Source organism: Brachionichthys hirsutus, unplaced genomic scaffold (genome assembly GCF_040956055.1).
Source record: "Brachionichthys hirsutus isolate HB-005 unplaced genomic scaffold, CSIRO-AGI_Bhir_v1 contig_1392, whole genome shotgun sequence".
NCBI lineage: Eukaryota > Metazoa > Chordata > Actinopteri > Lophiiformes > Brachionichthyidae > Brachionichthys > Brachionichthys hirsutus.
The window spans coordinates 1-23,180 of record NW_027180853.1 but is presented as its reverse complement, the minus strand read 5'-3'; the positions used below and the strand labels follow the sequence as shown (position 1 = coordinate 23,180).

General features: G+C 43.5%; 1 protein-coding gene across 1 annotated transcript; it reads left to right on the top strand.

Moving 5' to 3' along the window:
• Positions 1 to 383: 383 nt before the first annotated feature.
• LOC137916802 (neuropilin-2-like) lies at positions 384 to 23,115 on the top strand (the record flags this gene model as incomplete). Its single annotated transcript, XM_068759767.1, has 7 exons — positions 384 to 565; positions 6,116 to 6,343; positions 8,494 to 8,649; positions 8,747 to 8,916; positions 12,274 to 12,429; positions 19,417 to 19,561; positions 22,940 to 23,115. Coding segments are annotated over 7 exons (1,213 nt in total), but the record flags the coding sequence as incomplete, so codon positions are not given.
• Between the last annotated feature and the right edge of the window lie 65 nt (positions 23,116 to 23,180).

The window sequence follows — 23,180 nt, the reverse complement described above, 5'->3', positions numbered from 1 at the left end:
GAATTGTAATGACACCTCTGCTTCTGCTGACTGAAAAAATGTTCTTGCTTCTGTTTCCGAGCCAAATCTAATGCAATGCCTGCCAGATGGAAAACTCATAACTCAAATAGTATAATAACTTCAGATTCAAAGCAGCTTGGAACAATTTAACAATTTACGTTTTCTCTTAATAATAACGGACCCTCCCCTCTCCCAAAGGGGAGAGGAGCACTTCATGTGTGTATTAACTAAATGTCTATACACAAAGATGAACAGTTTTACATATTTATTGCTTTAATCTCCCAGTTTCAACACGTTGTACATCTGAGGACGGTGGCGACATGCTGTTAAAGTCTGGTGTACGTTTTTGGGAGAGATGTAATATTCCTTTGTGTCCTTTGCAGATATGATTACGTGGAGATCCATGATGGGAACTCTGAGTCAGCCGACCTCCTGGGGAAGCACTGCAGCAACATCGCGCCTGCACCCATCATATCGTCGGGGCCGTCTCTCCACATCAAGTTTGTGTCTGACTACGCCCACCAGGGGGCGGGCTTCTCGCTGCGCTATGAAATCTTCAAAACTGGTAAGAATCGGAATCCAGGATCTCACTGGATCATCACCAAAATTGTTTCTAATGTTCCTGGTAACATTCCCAACATTTCCTGAAAATGTCATCATGATCCATGCATAGCCTTTTGAGTTATCTTGCTAACAAAAAGACAGACAAAAAACATAGCCTCCTGAGCGAGGGTAAAAACGAGACCTCTAACAACTGTTCCAGTACTCCAGGATGATCCAGAATGTGACACTATACACACTTTTGAAGTTGGATTGTCGTGGCTTCATAGCATCTCAGCTTTCTATAAGAGTTAGAAAGGCTGAATTGTTGGTTATCGCTCTGCAACAAGAAGGTGAGCAGCGGAGGCACAGGACAGATGGGGGGTTGTGTGAACTCAACATGCTTCATTAGGTGACCAAGCCTCGTTCAGCTCCCTGGTGTCACGGGAGAGAGGCAAGAGGTGCAGCCGAGGACCCTTCAGAGACCTGTGGACGGTTCAGGCGAGACATTGCCCTCCTTCATGGCACTTTGTGTGCGTCTATGTGTGTGCGTGTGTGTGTGAGAGTGTGTGCCTCCACATGGCTCCCCTTCACACTGCCATGGGTCAGCCAAAGCAAGACCAATTGAGATCAAGGGCAAGTGAGACAGAGGGGAGCATAGTGTCGGCCCCCACAGCCATCTTGTTCCGTTCCCCCTGAAAGCATTCCACACATGTCTTCTTAATTGAGTCCTGAGCTCCATTCCCCTGGGACACACACACACAAATAGGGACACACACACACATACGGACACATACACACACAGAGGGCTGAGGTTACTAACACAACACGTGGAGTTGTCAGTGTCTCTCACTTGCTGGCACCAGTCTGTTGGGATATCTTCTGTGTGTGTGTTTTTCGGTCATGAGACGGTCCACCTGATGACTTAAAACAACAAGGGTGTGTGTGTTCACACCCTCGCACCCTTGAGAGGGACAGAGGGACACAGACATGGAGACCGTGAATTGATTCAATCGAGAATTAAATCATTAGACACTTTTAGTGCGGTTTTTGCGAAGCGCTGCTGCAGCTAGTCATTTTCACTTCAAATGTAAACTTCCTAAATCTTGAATTCATAATGAGCTGTTAAAAAACTTAAGGGTAATACACTGTAATTAATTTACTTGCATAATGCATTGAGCCACATGACATCACTGTTAAAAATAAATAGGTCTCATGAGGCGACTGTCCGTGGAAGAAATGTTCTGTAAAACTCATCTTGGTCATGGAAACATAAGAGTTTCCTTTAATTTATGTACACAATGAAGGTTGGAGGAACTTGCTGCTTGTGGTATTTATACAGGAGAGTGTCTTGAACAGGCTGTGTAAAAGGTATTTTTACATACTTGTGTTTGTATTTATGTCCAGCCCTCTTTGGCAGTGATAACGGAACGAAGAATCAAGCTGTTGCCATACTGTTAACACGATCTTGATATTCTGGAAGGTGCAGCAGACTGCGTCTTTGTGTGGGAGACTAGTGAAAGTGAAATGTCTAAATATGCAGCTATGCTTGTTAGCCCAGCACATTCTGCTTTGCTCACATACAGTGTGGAAACTCAATGCTAGACACTGAAATATGAGGGGGAATAAGGATTGAGAAATGTTTAGTGAAGGCGCTTCAAGCACAGCTGGGATGTCGGATTATTATCAGGAAATTTGGATGCACCAGTTTGAATCTGAGCAATTCTGAGAAGGCCCTGTTTTCATGGAATGGGGGCAGGGGGGATTCCTGCTTCGGGGTGTGACAAGGAATTGTTTTTGTGATTTTTGTTCAGTTTGTTTCCCACAATCATGTTTCTGGTAATAATAATGTTTTTTCTTGACTTGTGTCTTGTAATAATGAGAATATTTTTAATGTGCACTTGTATTGGGGGTGAGTGGGGGGGGTGACCCCACACCCCCACCTCTCTGGGTGTCCTGATTACTGAACCCCTCAAAGATCAACGGTCTGGAAATGGCCCAGTATTCACACACAGTAGCTCATATCCGTCATGGAACGCAAGCGCGGGCGCATGCTCGTGTTTTCAGTCCATTTTACATACAACACAAAAAACAGGGGGAAACAAATAGCAGGGATAGATGAACAAAAAACATCATGCATGCATAATAACAGATGTATTTATTGGACAAATGTAAGAAATATTTGCACAGGAAAAAAAAAAAACATACAAAACTTTGTTTACTCCTCTGTTACCATGGATACTGTCGTAAAATTCCAGCCAATATGAACAGAGCCAACGGAGCGTGGTGACCAATCAAAATTCACTGTCTAGCCAGTGTGCCCCCAGCTGTTATTGTGACCCAGAATTTACCAGACACACACACACACACACGACAGTTACTCATAGCATTATGTGGGACAGTTAATAACATGAACTGACTTCAAAACACACATATGTTGGATTTTTGTCACTTACGAGAATCCTTAATCTCTGAACACTCATCAGTACATCAACCTCACTCTTAACCCAAATTATGTCGCTTCTGATTTTCTACGGTTTACCTCATGACCAACCATTTTTTGACCAAAATGAGAATTGAGTCCTTATGATGCAACTGCATGAAGAGATTTCAGTAACCAAGCATGCACACACAAACACATGCCCACACACACTTCTCAGGCGAGGTAATGTGGAAGCTATCTTGACAATCGTTCCAATAACTGCTGTTGTTTACATTCTAACAAATACCTTTAGGGACTTCCTTTCTGGCTTTCCTTCTCCCATCAAGTCGGTTTATTGCGTGGTTCACCCAATCACATTGCTGCTCCGCATTCCTCCACCTTTAATGGAGAAAAGTGGATCCAGGTCTGAATAAAAGGGTTCTCTGTGTTAGCTTATTGTTTAAAAATTGAATTAGAAATTGAATAATTTACTTGGCTCAATGTACTGTGTTCATTGGAAACATACTCTATAGGGGTTTTACTTACTGTTTACATTACTGTTTACAGGACTGAAATTGAGTTCAGCTGATGAAAATTTTAGAGTAAGTATAATATGAAATATGAATGCAGATTTTTATGTGGATGAGACGTTATTTAGTAGAAAATATGTCAATGTTTTGAATAACAGCAGATGGGAAATGTTCCGGGACACCTTGGTTTCATCTTTATGTCAAACTAAAGAACATGTCTGAAAGTACTTCGGTGACTTCCAGCATGACATTAATGCTGGGTTCAAGCCTTTAGTGAATTGCGTTAGGACGGGTGATCGGGTGGTTGTCTTGTGACAGTTTGCTTTCATATGTCGGCTGTACTTTGAATAGGGAATTTATGATGGAGGCAAACCCCTGCTGGGATTCAGTGACAGAGGCTGGGATGAAATGTCCAAGGAGTTTCAGCATCAACAGCCTCCAAGTTGACACTGTTATATCTCACTGTAACAATGGAACAATTCATCTGTGTGTGTGTGTGTGTGTGCATCACAGATTGCTTAAGAGGAGGACGAATTACTGTGGGTTTGATCCAGACTAATAGCCCATTGGCATGAAAGGCGATTTAAATGAAAGTAGACGTCTGCATGCCAGCTTACCAGACTCAGACAGGAACACACACATGAGACTCACACACTTTTATTTAGGAACTACACACTCGCTCTGGCACCCGATCTGCCCAGCAACACACATACACATACACACACACACACACACACACACACCTCCTCTAACCCTGACCACATAGTGAAACACGTGTTTCTTTCACATTCATCCAATTCAAACAGATGGGAAGTGAAGAGAAAAGAATAGGAAATGAGACAGTGGGAGGGATGGGAGCGATGGAGCTGTGGAAGATGAAAAGATGCATGGGAAGATGGTGAAGAAAGAGCAGCAGGAGAGGAGAGAGTAAGAGGGATCAGAAAAGAAAGGGAGATAAAAGGGAGGAGGAATGAATGAGGGAAACAGATGTGGATTTAATCCAGAGCACACTACAAAATTCAAACAACATTGGAAAATGTAAATAGTTCGGAGTGCACTTGAAAACGAGGGAGAAGAAGAGGGTCAAGGTGCAGACAGGCGAGCGAGGATGATTAGAATGACAGGAGGAAGGAGGACAGGAGTGTTTTCGGGATGTTCATGAGCATGAAGTAATGAGAGGAGAATAAAATCGCTGCTGGCAACATAACTGGACCCCCCCCACAAACACACAAACACACACACACACGCAGACAGACTAACCAGCGACTGACTGTGGGGGGGGGCAGACGCAAGGGGAACCCTGTGACAGACAATCGTGTGTGTGTGTGTGTGTGTGTGTGTGCATGTGCGTGGGTGTGTGTGCGTGTGTGTGTGTGTGCTTGAGGCGCGTAAGGGAGAAGGTCAAAATAGCAAGTGCTGGAAAGTGGGACAGAAAAACATACGACCAGTCATACGTCAAGATAAACAGACAATTTAAACACACAACCTCGAAGTAGAGACCGGAGTAGAAAGTGGACAAATACGTAAATGTTTATCAAATGGAGCCACTTCAAACCAGTGAGTGAAGGGTTTTTGGTGCATCTAAACTTTTACAACGTGTCAATGATCTATTCTGATGTTTTTCTGATAGCTGATAACTCTGACAGATGAAAGACTGGAATGAAACATGCCTGAAGGAGACAAGGTCTTACAAACACATGCATGAATACACACGTGTTCCTTTTCTCTCTATTTACTAGTACAACAAACACCCAAACAGACCGGAGAGAAATGGGTTAGACAGTGCGTGAGTAGGTGTGTGTGTGTGTGTGTGTGTGTGTTTGTGTGTTTGGTCATACATGATAGGCTGGACTGGAATAATGGTCCAGTTGGTCCGTGTACATATCATCCATAACGTGTGTGGGGGGTGTATTAATAGAGATGGCATTACTTTCATTCAGAGACGAAGAGCCTCAGATTATCCCAGTTCACTGTGTGTCGAAAGCTCCTCAACTGATAGACTACCCCACAATAATATCAAACCACATTCCACGTCTGCCTTCTCAGACGTACTTTATGTATTCATTGTCCACTTTTCTCACTCTCTCCTCTCTCGTATCCCCCCCTCTTAGAGCTCTATCTGAATTACTTGATCTCTGTGTTAATAATCAAAGGACACTCTATGTCTTGGCTTTGCTGTCGTCCCTACATACAGGAGCAAGGAAGGATGCAGCGTCTTTCTCGAGTGCACCGCAGAAAATCAAGCATTTCTTTTGACACCTAATCTTGTACTTGCTGGCATTCGGTCCCCTGTAGTCTTGGCAGCTTGCAGTGTTTTTGACTTTACAGTTACCTCAGTATAAGGTGGCTATGTTTTTTGGGGGTTTTTTTTGGGGGGGGGTCTTCCTGAATGAGATAATTTAATCGGCTTTCTTATATAAATATTCTGATGTTGAATCATTTTTGAGTCTGATTGGCTGAGCAGTCCATTCTCTACACAGGATCTAAATGAACTGATTTCAAAGTAATAATGTAGGGTTATTCTAACCTGTATGCATCGCTTGCAGAAGCCTGAGATGGTGTCCTGCTATATTTACTATATATCTTGTAAAATGCTTTTGTGTTTTCACGTTTTCCATCCCAGGTTCAGACTGTTCCCGCAACTTCACCAGTCCCTCTGGTCTCATCGAGTCTCCTGGCTTCCCTGACAAGTACCCCCACAACCTGGAGTGCTCCTTTATCATAGTTGTCCCCCCCAGCATGGATGTCACCCTCGCCTTCCTCACCTTTGATCTGGAGAATGACCCACTGCCGGGTGGAGACGGGGACTGCAAGTACGACTGGCTGGAAGTGTGGGACGGCCTCCCAGGAGGTGAGAGGCTTCTCAATTTGGGTTTTATTGTTTGGATCATGATGATCACATGCGAACAATGATGACGAGCATGGTGATGAATGTGCTAAACAATCCATCCGTCTCATGAGGCGGTACGCTCAAGCGATGCGTACCCTGACTTGCCTACATCATTATTGACTGAGGTGGAGTAGCAACTATTTTTGTAGCTATGCGTTGGTAGATAAAAGCTGAGCTTCCAGGCAGGATGTTTGTACCATTTGTGTAGAAACAACATAAGTTTTCAAGGGGAAAATGCTGCTGAGAGGAAGAAGAAAAGAGGGTAGGTGAGGTGAGAGCAGGGATGGTAGAGAGATGGGATATTTCTAGTCTATCTTTTAGAAAAACTGGAAGAGTTTGTGAGGACAAATCCAAAGCACTGATACCTTAGATGTAGTTTCAAGAGATGGAAGAGGTATAGAGAAAAAGAACAGCAGAGGAGCAGTGAAAGGTGCTCAGATACTGCTGAGAACGAAGGAGGAAGATGGTGAAAGGAAGAAATGAAGGCCAGGAGGCCTCTGGTAGAAGAGAGTGTCGCAATATTTACATCATAAATTCATCTTCAAGATGATTCGTAAAGGCTGAACAGCATCAGCAGTAAAGGAGTGCAAACAATGGTGCCCTCGTCTTATGATTGACGACTATAAATATGAGATTAGCCATGAGGAGAGAGGACGACTCAGACAGATGGTGCAACTTCAAGAAGACAGATAAAAGGAGAGAAGTACATATTTCCATTGGATTAAATAGAAGGCAAGAGAAGTTCAGCAAGGCTGCAAGAAAAAAAACTCAAGACGAGCAGAACGTCAAGAAGAAAGCTACAGAAGAGAAAGATGAGATGAAAGGATTCTACTCTGAGTGATGGAGAGAGAGAGAGACTACAAGAAGCTGGATAAGAAGAAGGAAGGAAAGGGAAATTAAGTGGGTGGCAGTTGAAAGGGATGGAAACATACCGGATGAGACTCAAAGTTGAAGGACTTAGTCTCACCCCTTGTAGGAATCCTAAGCAGGAAGAGTGGCCTGGAAAAATACGGGAAAGGCAGGGAACGAAAAGGAACACAGAGGACAGGTTGAAAGAGGAGGAGCTGGTCTACAAGTTTAATTATTCAAAGGAGAAAGAGCAAAGGTAAAGAAATCTGTCACGCAAGGAGAGAGCAGACTGGAGACGGAAGCATCTGTGGTTGTTTATGCGTTTGTGCTTTAGGAATGATGACATCGTGACAGAGACAATGCCATGACAACGTGCGCTACAAAAGGAATGGTGTGTGTGTGTGCGTCTGTGTGCATCAATTAAATAGAACAAAGCTGTGGTAAAAAAAAAAAGAGAGAGAGAAATAAGACATTTGTCTGGGAGAAATATTAGATATCAAGAAATTAGTTGGACCTAAAATTCTGCACAAACAGAGGTTGTTATTCCTAAGATTCGTCTCTCTGGATTCTTTTAGCTTCTTTCCTTTATTTTTCATTCTTCCTCACCACCATCAAGAAAAGAGTTATTACCGTTATTTGTCCATGAGCCCTATTTCAAATATCCTCCCTTTCCAAAAGAGTTGGGAAAAAAAATCAATAGCGCTGATCGATTGCTAGCTTTTTTTTCTCATATTCTTCCTCTTCCTCCTCCTCCTCCTACCCCACAAACCTACTCGTGAGAGTGTGGGAGATGAGTCAAGGCATATCAGGATAATTGTACAATAAATGTGCTCTCCCGTTACACATGCACGCACACACACCAAGGCTCTAAATCACACACACACACACACACACACACGTTTGTGTTGACGTGCACGAGTTGTGGCATTAGAGAAGGGGACAGTAGAGGAATCACGTAGATCCATGGATTTACCATGAGGGCCACGTCCAGCACAGTGGTAAAGTAGATGGATGGAGCGGATAGAGGTGGTGACATAAGAGGGCAGAGTGATGAGCAGGATGACGGATTGGAAGAGATGATGGAAGACACAGGGAATAACAATACAAGTAGTAAAGCATAGACAACATGCGTGAGGATTACTGGATTGATAAGGGAATGAAGCGCTAATAAATCACCTTGACTCCTGGATGAGTGAGGTCCTTTTGGACATTGCTGGCCACATCCTTGGCAGAATTAAAAGTCTCGTCTTTCCTTTAATAAGTGGGACCTCTGATTGGTCGATACTGTGGGACCAGGGTGCCTCCCGAGATCCATTCCTCTACCGGGATTCTCTCCCTGTCCTTCCACACCGACATGGCCGTCGCTAAAGATGGCTTCTCGGCTCGGTACAACATGACACACAAGGAAGTCAGCGAGAGTAAGTTTAACTTGCATTTGTTATTTTATAATGTTAAGGAAAAATGAATACCGGTAGATAGAATATCGGTCTAAATCTTAATCCGTCTATCTTTTAGCTTTTCACTGCAGCAACGCTTTCGGTCTGGAGTCAGGAAAGATTACAGACGTCCAAATCTCAGCCTCCTCAAGCTTCTACGACGAACACTGGCTGCCGCGACAAGCCCGACTCAATTACCACAACAACGGGTGGACGCCAAAAGAAGACAGCAACAGGGAGTACATACAGGTAGGAGATTATTTCGACTGCACGTCACAAACCGGTAGCTGTGCTGCTGTAAAACGAGTCTTTAATGCTTCATCTATCCACACCAGAGCCCATTGTGTCTAAATATATATATATATATATGTGTGTGTTTTATTGAATTTTAGATATTTCTCTCTGTTTGTGCCACAAATACAAGATCTCAGTCCTGAACTACTCACTGTTGTTCTTGAAAAACCTTTCTTGAACGAAAGAGAAATTCCACTCATCTTGTAATACTCTCTTTTTTCTATCTGTCGACATGTTGCACATAATAACTCCACCACAGCTATATTTGTATCAGTGCATGTGTGTGTGTGTGTGTGTGTGTGTGTGTGTGAAAGGAGAAGAGTGTGTGTGCATGTGATAAGTGCAGTGATATCAAGCATCTACATGCTCGGGTCAAGGACTAGTTCCTGCATTCAATGTGAGTGGGAACTTTGTGCCATCCTGCGTCTGAGCCTGAGTTGTGAGGCTGTCTGGTGTGAGACGGGGGGAGGTTCACTCACCCCCCAGAGTCAAATGATTTCAAACCAACCTGCGGGGCATTCTTCAGTGAGAAGCCTTCTGCTGACAGATTATCTTGTTGGGCGTCACCTTCCTGTAGCCTTGCAATACCCGCCCACTAGTTTTGCTTTATGATGGTTAGTGAGCTGCTTTTACAGAAGGAGCCGATGACACGTACTTCCCTTCATTTAATTAACCGTTTGAATGCTTCCTGTAGTCGATTGAACTGTATTCGTCATTGTCTAAACTGTTTCCTCTCAAAACCACAGCACACCTGGAATAATCGTGTGAGATTGAGTCCTGCTTTGTGCCCTCTTAAATCCCAGTGATTAAATACCCCTATAGATGTGTGGCTTCAAACAAATGATCGGCAGTCCTTCAGTCAACACGAAAGGGACTGCTAGAGGATCAGTGTTTTGCTCAAAGAGACAAGAACTGGGTGATGAACGCCTTATCTTTGAAATTTGTAGGAAGCATGATACGACCGCAGAAAGGCAGATGTGGAATAGAAGCAGTAGTTCTGGTTGTCAGGCCTCCAGCAAGGCCAGCCTCTGGGCCAGGAAACACAGGAAGGGCCCATGGCCAAAAGGCAGCACGAGCCCAAGGTCCCATTAGCCTCACGCTTCCTTCCTGCCTCACCTCAACTGCAGCTGACAGATCATCATGTCCTGCTCGCTCTCAAAGTTTAGCTGACATTGAGGAATTTTCTGAAGACGAATCACACGAAAAGATTCACCATATTTTTTGTCTGTCTTTTTTCCCCTGCAAGCGTACTTTCCTCGGCAGATGGAAAGACCCTTAATTAGAATGTTATTGTTTGTGGCACATCAAATCTTTGCATGAAATCCCCTGGACAGTTGGTCGGAATGAAAGCGACTGAAACTCCTTCTCCCGTTTCGCCTCCCTGCCTCCCTCTGGTCACCGGCGTTGTGCTCGGGTCGCAGCGTTCCACAGGGGCTCTCAGCTGTTCCCCTGCGTTAACACCTCGCTCAGCGCGTGCATGTGCGTGCGTGTGTGTGTGTGTGTGTGTGTGTGCAACATCTTGTCTTGACAAGCAGCTGTCATAAATGCCAACATGCCTCTCCTTCTTGCTTCTTGCACCCCACAGTGTATTATAACGCGCGTGTGTGTGTGTGTGTGTGTGTGTGTGTGTGTGTGTGTATGTTTGTGTGGCCCAGCATGTGATTGTGTGTGTGTGTTTTGCTGATATGGTGCCCATGCGGCTCAGGTATGTCCGTGTGTTGCTATGTTGGCTCAAGAGACACGTGTGTGGTTTTAATATTTCTCTAAGGCACGTTCTCGGATATAGATTCTGGTCCATTCTTTCCTTTTTGGTTCTGGTCTGTTCGGGTCAATTCTATTCCGGGCTGGCCTTGACTGGTCTGTTCTGATCTGTTCTGTCCTGTTCTATCTGGTCTGCTGTGTTCTGTTCTGTTCTGTTCTGGTCTGGTCTGTTCTGTTCTGTTCTGTTCTGGACAGTTCTGGTCTGTTCTGTTCTGTCCTGTTCTGGAGTGTCCTGTTCTGGAGTGTTCTGTTCTGGTCTGTTCTGTTCTGTTCTGGTCTGTTCTGTTCTGTTCTGGACTGTTCTGGTCTGGTCTGTTCTGTCCTGTTCTGGAGTGTCCTGTTCTGGAGTGTTCTGTTCTGGTCTGTTCTGTTCTGTTCTGTTCTGGTCTGTTCTGTTCTGTTCTGGACTGTTCTGGTCTGTTGTGTTCTGTTCTGTTCTATCTGGTCTGTTCTGTTCTGTTCTGGACTGTTCTGGTCTGTTGTGTTCTGTTCTGTTCTATCTGGTCTGGTCCAGCGAGCTGTGGTGCAGATTGATTATGTGAGGGCTGGTGGCTCTGTTATTCTAACAACTCTGTGATTGATGAGAAGTTGTCCCTGAAAAGGCTCATTTAGCTCCCCACCCCCCCCCCCCCCCCCCCCTTTCTCTCTCTCCCTCTCTCTCTCCCTCTCTCTCTCTCTCACCCCTCCTCTTCTCATCAATTCTTCTCCTTAGTTCCGGGCTATCGATTAGTTGTCTTAGTGGATCTCTGTCTGGCCCTAAGCGTGCAGATGTGTGTGTGTGTGTGTGTGTTGGTTGTAATCTAAAACACCTGTCTCTCTGACAGATAACAAACGGACCATTTTACCTCCCCCAGCGTTTTGCACTCTCCCCTAGTGGATTGCAGCAATAGTACAGAATAGCTGCTACAACCTACAGGAGAATGTTTCTCATCCTCTGATCTTTATTTACTAGCAGCTTCTCTTTTTTTTTAGTAAATGTTGGAAAAACAGAAAACAAGTCATGTAAAGTGATAAAACATTATTATAAAACACATCTGCAGTTTTTAACATCTGTTCCACTGAAACAAATGTTTTTTTTTTTGTCTGTCCGGAGCGAATAAACAGAAGCTAGATTTCATTTTGTTTCATTTTGGACACCATGCAACAAGACTAATGTCTGTCCTCCTAAGGGACCTTGAAATGAAGAAGTGGAGGCATACATACTCGTATAATGCAGCACACCTAACTGCATGCAGGACACGTAGCGTAGCATCTACAATCAGGATGTGGAGGTGAATATGGCTATTGTATGGGGGCGGGGGGATTAAAATGAGCCCCAGGTCATTACTATCGATCTGCCAGGAGAGAGAGGTGAGAGAGGAGACGAGTGAAAGAAGAGGAAGGTGAAGGTGAAGGTGAAAAATGGATTCTGATAAATTCATATGTGAATAGGCATATTTAAGGCTTTTTTTTTTTTTTTTTAAATCAGATCAGAAAATCCGATTTGTTGGTTGGGAGTTCATTGTGCTATTTGTGAATATTTTATGAAACTTCTTCTCACTTTGCCAACAGGTGGATCTCCACACGCTGAAGGTGCTTACAGGCATCGCCAGCCAGGGTGCAATATCAAAGGAAACTCAAAAGACTTACTATGTCACCACCTTCAAGATGGAGGTCAGCACCAACGGGGAAGACTGGATGGTCTACAGACATGGCAAGAACCACAAGGTAGGTTTGAGCTCATGCACAAGCCTACATGCATGCTCCTTCTCTTGGATGGCCCACAAAAGTATTCAGGTCGGCGCTGTGAAAGTCTGGATGCTCTTAAATGACACGCATGCCTTGCAAACGCACGGGGAGAAAAGTATATGACATGGAATATGTGCAGCTGCAGTTGGCCACAAGATGAAATCCAACCAGTGGCTGCAATTATAGCCTTTCCACTGCTGTTCATTTGGCTTCAATTAAGGGTTCACCACCAAGCTAGAATCAGCACACGTCTCACAAGTCCAAGAGATACCTTACATCATTGAATGCGGCTGCACTTAGAATGCACAGCCCACATCTGACATCTCATCTGGTTTCTGTTACTCACTTGCCAGAGTTAGTCTTAATGTCGGCGTGGTTGTGCAGCGTTCGAAGCTATTTCTCTTGGAGGTGTTGATGCACGATGAATCACCAGTAAGTGAGCTCCAATCTGGGGTTGCCTTTTCGAAATGAAACAGACAGTGCCGAAGCTCTTTAAACTCGTTGCAACTCCAATTAAATTGAAGGAGCGTTCCAGGGGTTGTGGCTGCTTTTTCAATCACCGTCGTTTTCCCCCTGCTAGAGCGGTCACATATGTTTGTCCTGAGGTCTCACGCCATGTCTAGCGTTCTGCCGTGAGCTCTTGTGCCTTCATAAACACCAATGCATGCACACACACACACACACACACACACACACTTGCAGATGAATGCATATGCATTTTCCTTCTTGTCTTTGCTGTGAGAGGGAAATGGGATATTTAGTCTAACAAGCTGGCTACAATCCTCTGTAGACTGCAGATCCCTGAAGACTTGCAGCTGCAGCTGACTCCCATAGCATTGATGGATAAAACAGAGCGCGAGTTGAGGAGAACTGCAGGTACAGAGAAAATAAGGAAATTGAGGGAGATACACACAGTATTTATTAAAGGAGTGTAAAACAAATTATTTTAATCAGGTTTTAAAACTGCTAAGCTATAAATTGTCTGGGATGTGTAAGAAAACCCAACACCAATCGGCAATAAATCAGTCACTTGTGCTGTCAGACAAATTGTCAGAAACCTAACATGCAAAATGGGTTAATGATGATGCTTTGGGGTCAGATGTTTGGGTCCAGCACCCATAACCCCCCTTGATTCTCTCGTAACCCTGGACAGCTGTTTCAGAGCTCAGTGCCCCAGGAAACCCTGTCTGTGTAGGTGTGTGTGTGTGTGTGTGCGTGTGTATTTGAGGAGGGGTTTCTGTTGCGAATCCCCCCCTTGCCTTTCAAACACACAAATAGACACACCCTCAAACCAACTGACCTGGTTTTTTGAGCCTCTGACATCCCCCCCCCCACTCCCGACCCCCTGCTGAGTCAGCCTGCGCAGTATTCTGATTGTTCAGATCAGGGTCATCACATTATTTTTCATTTGATCTGCATATCAATCACGAAAGAGGAAGCAGAGTGAAGTAGAGAACAGAGAGAGCTGACAGTGAGACGTGGCGTGAGCATCTTTGATACCTGTGCTTCTCAGCTGACGCACCTCAGGCTGCCAATCAGCATCAGCCTCACCATCACAACTGTCTCGACCAACTTTTTGGGTGTGTGTGAAGTTTCTAATGTTTGGATGATACTGAGCAGCAGATAACTGAGAGCAGATCCAGACTTTAAGCGGGAATAATTGCTTTCTTCTTCACAGCTCAAATGCCACAGATCTTTTTTATCTATAAATTTGAGTGATAAATGCAAGTTCCCCAACTACTGTATTCTCTCCAACTTTTTCAACTCCTTCAATCCATCATTTTTAAACATGACATGTTCATTCACTCATCCCTTCACAAGCCCTCTAAAATTCTCCTCATCCTCCCTCCCTACGTGTACACACATCTTTATTCACATTATACATCTATTCTTGCATCCTTTACCATCTCTTCTCTTTTACCTCCCTCAACACACAATCACTCCTCTCATATGTCCCAAAGAAAGTCTTCAAGATTTAGCGGGACAAGTAAATGCTGCATGAACAAATAACCTTTTTGTGCTTGGCTGCAGTGATAGTTTGGTGTGCGAGTGTGCTAATTTGGAAGAATTAGCAAATTATAATTTTATAAGTGAGATGCATTAACGAAGGACAAATGGTAACACAGACATGCGTTTGGAGAAATGTGTGTGTTGTCAGGCTTCGTCTCAGTCGTTCTTAATAAAGCCACTGCGCACACACTCTGAAACATCTGGAAGCTGACCTATAGGGGAGGGGGCGCTGTCACACAACATCATGCTGATTCATGTGATCGGTAACGTATACTTGATACTGTCATTAAAGACCTGAACCAGATTGCACATATGGAATACATGTTAACCCGCAGAAACATTTCAGAAAGAAGAAGAAGGAGTCTTCAAACAGCATTTATTCCTTCGTTGTACTGACTAACTGTTATAAACTGGTGGATATAATATTACAAACGCTGTTCTACTTCTCTATTGGAATCAGTACCTTATATTTCTTTCTTCTCTTTGTCTTTTTATCCATGAATCTTCTTGGATTCCTTTCTTGCTGTTGCAGCAGCCAGTTTTCACACCTCGCCTCGATCACCAGGTCATGTCAAATCATTTGACTGCTCATGTGCACTCGCATTACGAGCAAACATAAAAAGATTTAATGACTCCATCAGCATAGCTTTCTCTATTCTATGACTCAGTGTACGGTACACAATTTGCCGATGGGACTAGTTATAGGAAGTTTGCCACATGATAAGAGGGAAGCAGTGATTTTTGGAGACCCGAGGTCTCCAGTTGAGAAACGATGTTGTCTCAGTTTGAGTCTTCGTCTGGCGGAGTCTGAGACCTTTTGCTGGGAGAGGTGCATTTAAGCTCAACGTGGTACAAATGTCAATGCAGAGCCCTCCTGGATCGCTGCAGGCAGAGCTGCCTGAGGCCATTACAACGCTGGACCATAGCCAGGACCAAAGCCTCCTATTCCCACCTTAATCTGTAGGAGGGAGGATGGATGGAGAGAGAAGGATGGAAGAGAAAGACGTGGGTGGAATGAGAGGGAGGGAGAGAGATTGTGATGAGGCGAAAGTTTTGGAAAAGTTCAAATAAAAAAATCAGCAAAGAAAGAAAGAAATACATAGCGAGAAAAGGAAAGCAAAATCGAAAGGTCAGTCAAGAAGTAGACTGATAGAGAGAGGAAAAACTGAGCAGCTCCGGGGGGAGAAAAGGGGGGTTCATAGGGGAACAAGTGAGTGAAGGAAAGAGGCAGAAAGGGGAAAGGAGTGCTCACAGGGGGAACACCGAGCAAAGGGGATGGATGGATGAATGGAGAGAAAGAGGAAAGGAGGAATAATGAGAACAGCAGACAAGGGTGCTGACCACAAATCCCTCAAGACAGATCAGAAGTCTCAGAAACACAGCCTGGATGGATATCAGGAGAGGGGAAATTAAATAAAACAACAGAGTAGCCAGAGGAGGGTGGAGCCAGGAGAGGTGAGGAGAAGGCAGGATGGAGGGTGAGGTCAAAGGAGAGAGGGAGAAAAGAGTTTGTGACAAATTAAGATGGAAACCTGGAAGGGAATAAAAGAGAAAGGGACAAACAAGGTAATTTCATGGTGTCCTTCAGGTTGTGAGATATGCAGACTGAACCGCCTCACCAGTAGAAAGCTGTCCAGCACAGGTCCCTGAGGTCTCGAAGTGTGTGTGCGCGCATGTGTGTGTCTGTCCTGATGGAAGTAGAGGGGATGGGGACTGGTTTACTATTTTATAACTCCATCCACATACACATTAAACGCACACAGCACATACATTTGAATAATTTAACATGTCTGGACGAGTCCTTCCTGGCTGAGTGACTGTGGCGCTGAGGGCTCACGACATGACCTCACACACACACACACACACCTACACACACACACATAATCTGGTAGCTTCATGTCAGAGCATTTTATTCATCTCTGAAAACACACAGAATCCACCCCCCTTTGTAAATCCTTTGAAAGTTGATACTAAACACATGCGATTCCTTTCTGTGCGGAGTTTGTATGTTCTCGCCGTGTTGGTTAATCCAAATTGTCTACAGTGTATGAGTGTGTGTGTGAATGCTTGTCTGTCTCTGTGTGGCCCCGCGGTGCGCTGGCAAAGCATTTGGCTGTACCCCGCCTCTCGCCCATAGCAAGCTGGGATAAGCTCCAGCTACGTCTGTGACCCACAAAACGTAAATGATTGAATCAATGGATTAAATATTATAGTTGATTTTAAATCTCATTTGAAGTCTCTTTTTTTTGTTTTGTTTACTCTTTTAGGCCGACATGTCCGCATTTTCTGCAGGTTTGTTGATGCTCATATAATTTATGCACAACGAAAGCAGACACCAGGAACTCGATTTAACAGACACATGACTCTTTCTTTCACACACACACAGACACACACACACACACACATAATAAGAACCTGAGCTGGGTTGCAGGTGTAGTCCATTAGCAGATTGTTGCGGGAAAGAGACTCCTAACTGTGAATTGAGGAGTTTGAGACCTCAGTATCTCCTTACACCTCCTCACTGTGGGTCCTCCCTGCAGAGCCACAACCTACAGGAGGAGTCTGTTGTATGTACATCATTCCTACTGCTGACCGTTGACCAGCAGCATAAGCTGCTCTCTTTATTGCGTGTGTTCCACCTTTTCTGAAGACATTTCAGTTTACAGTTTACAGCTGTAATCAAAAACAAACCACAGTACACATAGAGTATCACAGCTTTTTGTACAAGTACACAAAAGCAAACACATTTAAGTGTGTATACAGTAAGTATCTGTGCACAAATTTTCTGAGGAAATGTTTCACCATGCACCAAGGGAAATCAGAAAGCACCCGCAAGCCCCCATCTCCTCCGGGGGAGACTTCATAATTACACTTTTATACACACATACACACTTGTAATTACATTCCACTTCCACAATCCCATTGAGTCTTTTGGGGCCTTTTGGCATTTTTCCATCACTTAACTGGTCACAGTTTGTGGTACTAAGGCCGATGTAAGGGCATACTTTCACTCTGTCTGACTGCATCGAACACCCATCGGGTCACGGGTTCAATTCCCAGCTGGCCAAGTAACATGGTCCCGTTCCTGCGAGTCAAAAGAAAACCTTTCATCCATATTTCGTTACCCCTGACAGGTCCTGCTGTTTAATTGATTGAGAGCAGGATTGAGAAAATAGTGAATTCTCATGCGCGCGCACACACACACACAGTCCTATGAAATGCCCATCTATAAATGAGTAGCCAAGTAAGTAATTGCAAGGCCATTGGCTGTTGAATGAGGTTTACTTCTCTCTGTAATGAACACACCACTTTGTATTTTCACTACTAATGTAACATAATAGAAAGAGCATGAGAGACGCATAGAGAAAACAGCCTTTCATGTTTTCAAATGAAACAACAGGATAGGTTTTCTTTTTCCTGTAATTGTAAAGAAGAATAGCATCCTGGTTTTGACAGCGATAGGCACGTCTAAAGGAAGACAAGAAGTTGAAACGATAGGGAGGAGGAAGAGCAGAAATCCAGCTGTGTTTCCATGTGGAGAGTCAAAAAGATGACAGTAAGACAGAGAGAGAGAGGGAGAGAGAGAGAGACAGAGAGACGACACTGTCGGATAGAGAGATATAAAGTATTGGTGTCAAGAGACAAAAAGAGCGCTTCTGGCCATGTGAGGCTGCGCTGAATTCCTTTTTATCTGAATTTGTGTGTGTTGTCAGAGGAAATTATTCTGTGTGTGAGACGTATACGCATGTCAGGGAGTGTGGGACCTCGGAGGGTACTTTGTGAGGCAGCGTGCGTTCTGTGCACGTGCGTGTGTGTGTGTGTGCGTGCAGTATGTTCATGACAGTTGCGTCGTGAGTATATTTTTCAAACATTGTGTTGTGTGTTGTGTGAGCGGCGACAGCCTGTTTTTCTTTTTTGCTGTCAGTCTGCGAAAGAGTAAAGCTGATGTTTCCTTGAGAGAGAGTGTGTGTGTGTGTGTGTGTGTGTGATTTATTGCATATTGAATCCCCTCAGATTGTGTGGAAGAATTTGCACTTCTAATTAAATGTCATGCTCAAGTTGTCTTGTTACTTCGATAATCACAACTTGACATTATTACATTTCTTTATTATGTATGACTTTATCTAAATACAACTATCGACTGAGCCATGCTCGCAAGCAAGCTGGCTTTCAGAATTGCCATTGCTCATGATTTAAAGCTAAGCTAACACTCCATCCCAAAACTTTAAACACCGACATGGGAATTTTTGACGTTTACCTATGCAGGTTTTGACCGTTGCCTCTGGAAATGGTTTGCAAAAGAAAATTTAAACACTCATTTGCCAAAAACTACTAGAAGCGCAGTGCAGTGAAGATGAGCATTAGGAATCGCACTGTAGTGCTTTCATGAGGTTGGCGCTTGAAGCTATGATCGCACCAATGGATTTTTTGATCTGATCTTTGACCCACGAATGTGAACCCTTTGGCGAGGGTGAAAAGCTGGCCAAGATTTCCTTCAGTGGAATCACTAAAGCGCTCAGGATAAAACAACAACAACAACATTTAAATAACATATCTGCATAAAAAAAGGCGATGCATGCAACAGTTTTTTGAGATATTTCAGTGGAGACCCATTTTGTGGATTTATTAGCACAGCTAGAATCTCAACATTTGATCAAATTTTCTCTGCAGGAACTACACGGGATTCAACAGCTCCAACCTATAAAAATGTAAAGTACAGGATGAATAATGAAGCAAAGCATAAGTTAAAGCTTAAAAATGTTATGATGTCCGACTTTATTCTTTTTATCGACCAAGGCTGTTAGTTCACTCGTGCAACGTCATTAAGAGTCTGCTACTGTGTTTTTCTCCTTCTGTCATCTGTCCTTCCCGTAAAGGGTAACAAGGGAAAGACGAAATCCCTTCAACCACTTATACAGTATCATTAAATTCCATCTGTTCTGTCTCTTCACATAGGTTTTCCACGCCAACACCGATGCCACAGAGGTCGTTCTCAATCGGATCCCGCAGCCAGTCCTGGCCCGGTTTGTACGAATCCGACCTCAGACGTGGAAGAACGGCATCGCGCTGCGGTTTGAGCTTTACGGCTGTCAGATTACGGGTAAGGAAGATAAAGCATCTCGTCTCGTGGAGTTTCTCGTCCCTTTTTTTTATGGCCCATCTCCTCACGAGACTCACTCTTGTGAAAACACAAAGGTGGCCTCGCCAAATTTTATGCCAGTAATATACTAGCTGTGACACAGTGTTAGAAAGTGGATCATGGCATTCATAACTCCTTCAGGAAACATTTCCTGGAAGCAAAAATGATGCATTTTTCCTCGTAATTTATCCGACCTCATGATAAATGATTCATTTGGCTAGTCATCAATACACTGAAGCTCCTATTTGTACTTTCATTTCTGATATTTCTCTCCTTTTCTTCTACATCCACACAACGCGACCGCTCTCCTGGGCGCTCGCACTCTTGCCCTCGCTCCCTTTCATGTGCATATCGTCCCTCAGTCTCCCACTCACACATCGCACACACACACACACACACACAAAGTCACACATCCAGTCCTAATGGAATAATACTAGAGTGTGGGGTGATCACATCAGAGAGTAACAGGCTCTCAGATTTCATCTGCAGCCCTGGCAAACAAACACAATTTCAACCAGTATAATCAGCTCAACACTATAAATAGATGAAACTTAATTAGACTCCCTGTGTTTGTGTGTATGTCTGTGTGCGATAGAAATGGCAAAAGAGAGGCTTTAAATCCGCTTGTGATCTGTGCGTGTGTGTGTGTGTGTGTGTGTCCCAGCTCCACCGTATCATTATTGGGTTAGGGCCTCTTTCTGCTGCCATTGTAGTGGCCATTGAGAGGGACAGATATGCTCTTATCTAGGAGGGCTATTTCAGCACCTACACAAATCACACCAAAACAATATGATTCTGTGTCTGTGTCCCAGTGTGTGTGTGTGTGTGTGTGTAGAGAGAGAGACAGAGATGACTGTATATCAGATATCTTTGCCTGTGCTTTTGTCCACCGATCGTTTATTTTTTTTTACTCTATTTTAACACATGATATTGGATTATATATCACCCTGCCTTTCAATCTACACTCTCAGCAGTGCATATTTTAGCCATTTATGTCTCCCTCTGTTTTTCCCATGTCTTGTAATGCCTCACATCCGTCACACGCCTGAGGAAAAACACTGACTTTATATGCAAAGTTCTGACAGTTTAAGATTAGTTTATGATTTTCCTCAGAAAGCTGACAGAGTTTGTAACTTCACAGGGAAGCAGAGGAAAACACTCTCCTGCCACAGATCCAACACAGAGATACATTTATATCCAAACACACCAGCATCTTTGTCTTCCCCTGCACATAGACACGTTGACAAACACTCATCTGAACACACCGCCACGGGGAATGTGATAATTCCCTACACAGGCATATAAAGGCAGACATAAAGCAGTCACTCAGTGACAGGTCATCAACTTAAATCACACTTTTATGTCTCTCTCGCGGGCTGTTTTTTTTCCAAACTTTAGACCAATCCCTCTTCGGTGTTGCTATCTTTTCTTACCTCTCATTCTGTTTCTTTCTCTGTTCCTCGACTCCATTTTCTGACAGCTTTCATCGCCACGTTTTGCCTCTTTTCCGCCCCCATTATATCACAATACTGGCCATCCTGCATTCGATTCCTCCTGAATCTCATTTCATTTTAGCCCAGCAGCACCGGACAATCATCTATTTTAGCATCTTTTTTCTGGCCGTGTGCTTGAACATGTTTGCAAAAATACACACTGTGTGCGTGTGTGCGTGCGTGCGTGTGTGTGTGTGTGTGTGCGTGTGTGTGTGTGTGTGTGAGTGTGTTTGTGCAACGCTGGTGATATCTCTCTATTTCTGAGATCTCCAGAGATGATATTCTAATCGTCTCCCTCTGCATCCATGCATTAAAAAACTCTGCAGGATTTCAGCTGCATAAAAATATAGATGCAAAAATAAAATGAAAGAATCAGCTAAGTAACAGAATTTCTTTTGCTAACCAGTTTCAGTGCTTTTTGCAGAGGACTTGAGGGAGCTCTACTTGCATGGCTTAGCTGTTGTTGTTTATTGTTTATTCATTATTTACCATTGTGAGGCACGGCTGCAGTCGTCAGAGCATTAAATATTCATGTCCATGTGGACCCAAAGAATGTCACCATCAATCACTGCCACCCTTTGCTGTCGATCTGTTCTCTCTCTTTCTTTTCTCGAGCATCTCTCTTCCTCTTCCTCTCACTTTCTTTTCACTCTTTTGTCCACTGTTCTACTTAACCTTTTGTCTGTCTCTTTATCTCCTTATTGTCCTTTAACTCCTCTTCCTCACCTTTATATTGCAAATTCTTCTAACCTTTGCTCCTCCTCTTCCTCCAGCTTCCATCTCTTTTTTATTGTGTCGTAGGTTTTCTCTCTCACCTGCTCCATTTTCATAGAAATGAACCCTTTTATTTGTTCATTTATATTTTATTTCTCATTTCTCATGATAATAGGATATACTTATGCTCGTTTGACTGAAGCACATTTTTAATGTATTAAACAATATCCTTTTGGGGAGTTACGGGGCTCAATTCCCCATGAAGAATCCCCTTTGGTGGCTGGGTTAAAGTTATGCATTGACTTTGTAGCTGCAGGAAGGTACAATACACAATATCATAAAGGAAAGCAGCAGAGTGCAAAACATTTCTTTAAAAATTGCATGCCACGATAACACAAGAGTTTTGCTCCGAAATGAGGTCAGAAAGAGTCGCATAATTATTTCTGAACTCAGAGTCTTATTGATTCAGCAGCAGGGGCTTCCTTTAGCTTCATTTGACTCAGAGAATAGAAAGCATTTTGCACATGCAAGGAATCCAATAGACTCACAATTATAACATGCTTTTGTCTATTTGTCTGTTGCTTTAAAATGCTTTCATCTTTCATTTTTCTGTAGAAATCAGATTATAAATGTATATCTTTCTTTTACAGGCGTAATCTATAAAATTCATCATTTGTTTTGTTTATATGTTTAGTCTATTTCATGTTATTACTTTGTAGTAACTACAGCGATGCAAAGCTAGTTTAAAAAGCATATTTGATGCTGAATCATTCAATAAAGCTCCAGCGTCATATCTTATAAAGAAATGTCCATTTCACTATATTTTCACATCCGTTTGTCTGTTTTTCCTAAGAGTTTAGTTTTCAGACAGCTCCTGAATGCAGCATTATTTTTCAGCTGACCTTATCTGTCAAATCACAGATGTGCATGTCTTAAAAAAAAGAAACTAAGAGAGGAAAGAGAACTGTTCCAAACTTTGAACCGCAGCAATAAATATTATTTTAATATTCATATATTTCCAGATGATATCAAGACCAAATAAATTATCTCTTTTATGAAGATTTAAAAAAAAAGCAAATTTCATTATATAGGAATCATGAGTAGTGTAACATTTGTTCTGTCTTCTATTCAGATGCACCCTGCTCCGAGATGCAAGGCATGCTGTCCGGGCTGCTCTCCGACTCCCAGATCTCTGCATCATCCATGAGGGACATCCATGGCTCCATGGGGGCCGCCAGGCTTGTGGCCAGTCGGTCAGGCTGGTTTCCCAACCCGACACAGCCCGTAGCGGGAGAAGAGTGGCTGCAGGTACGCCAACTTTTTTGAGCTTGTTTTCTATTCCAAACTAGACAAGATCAGGGGCTGGTTCGAAA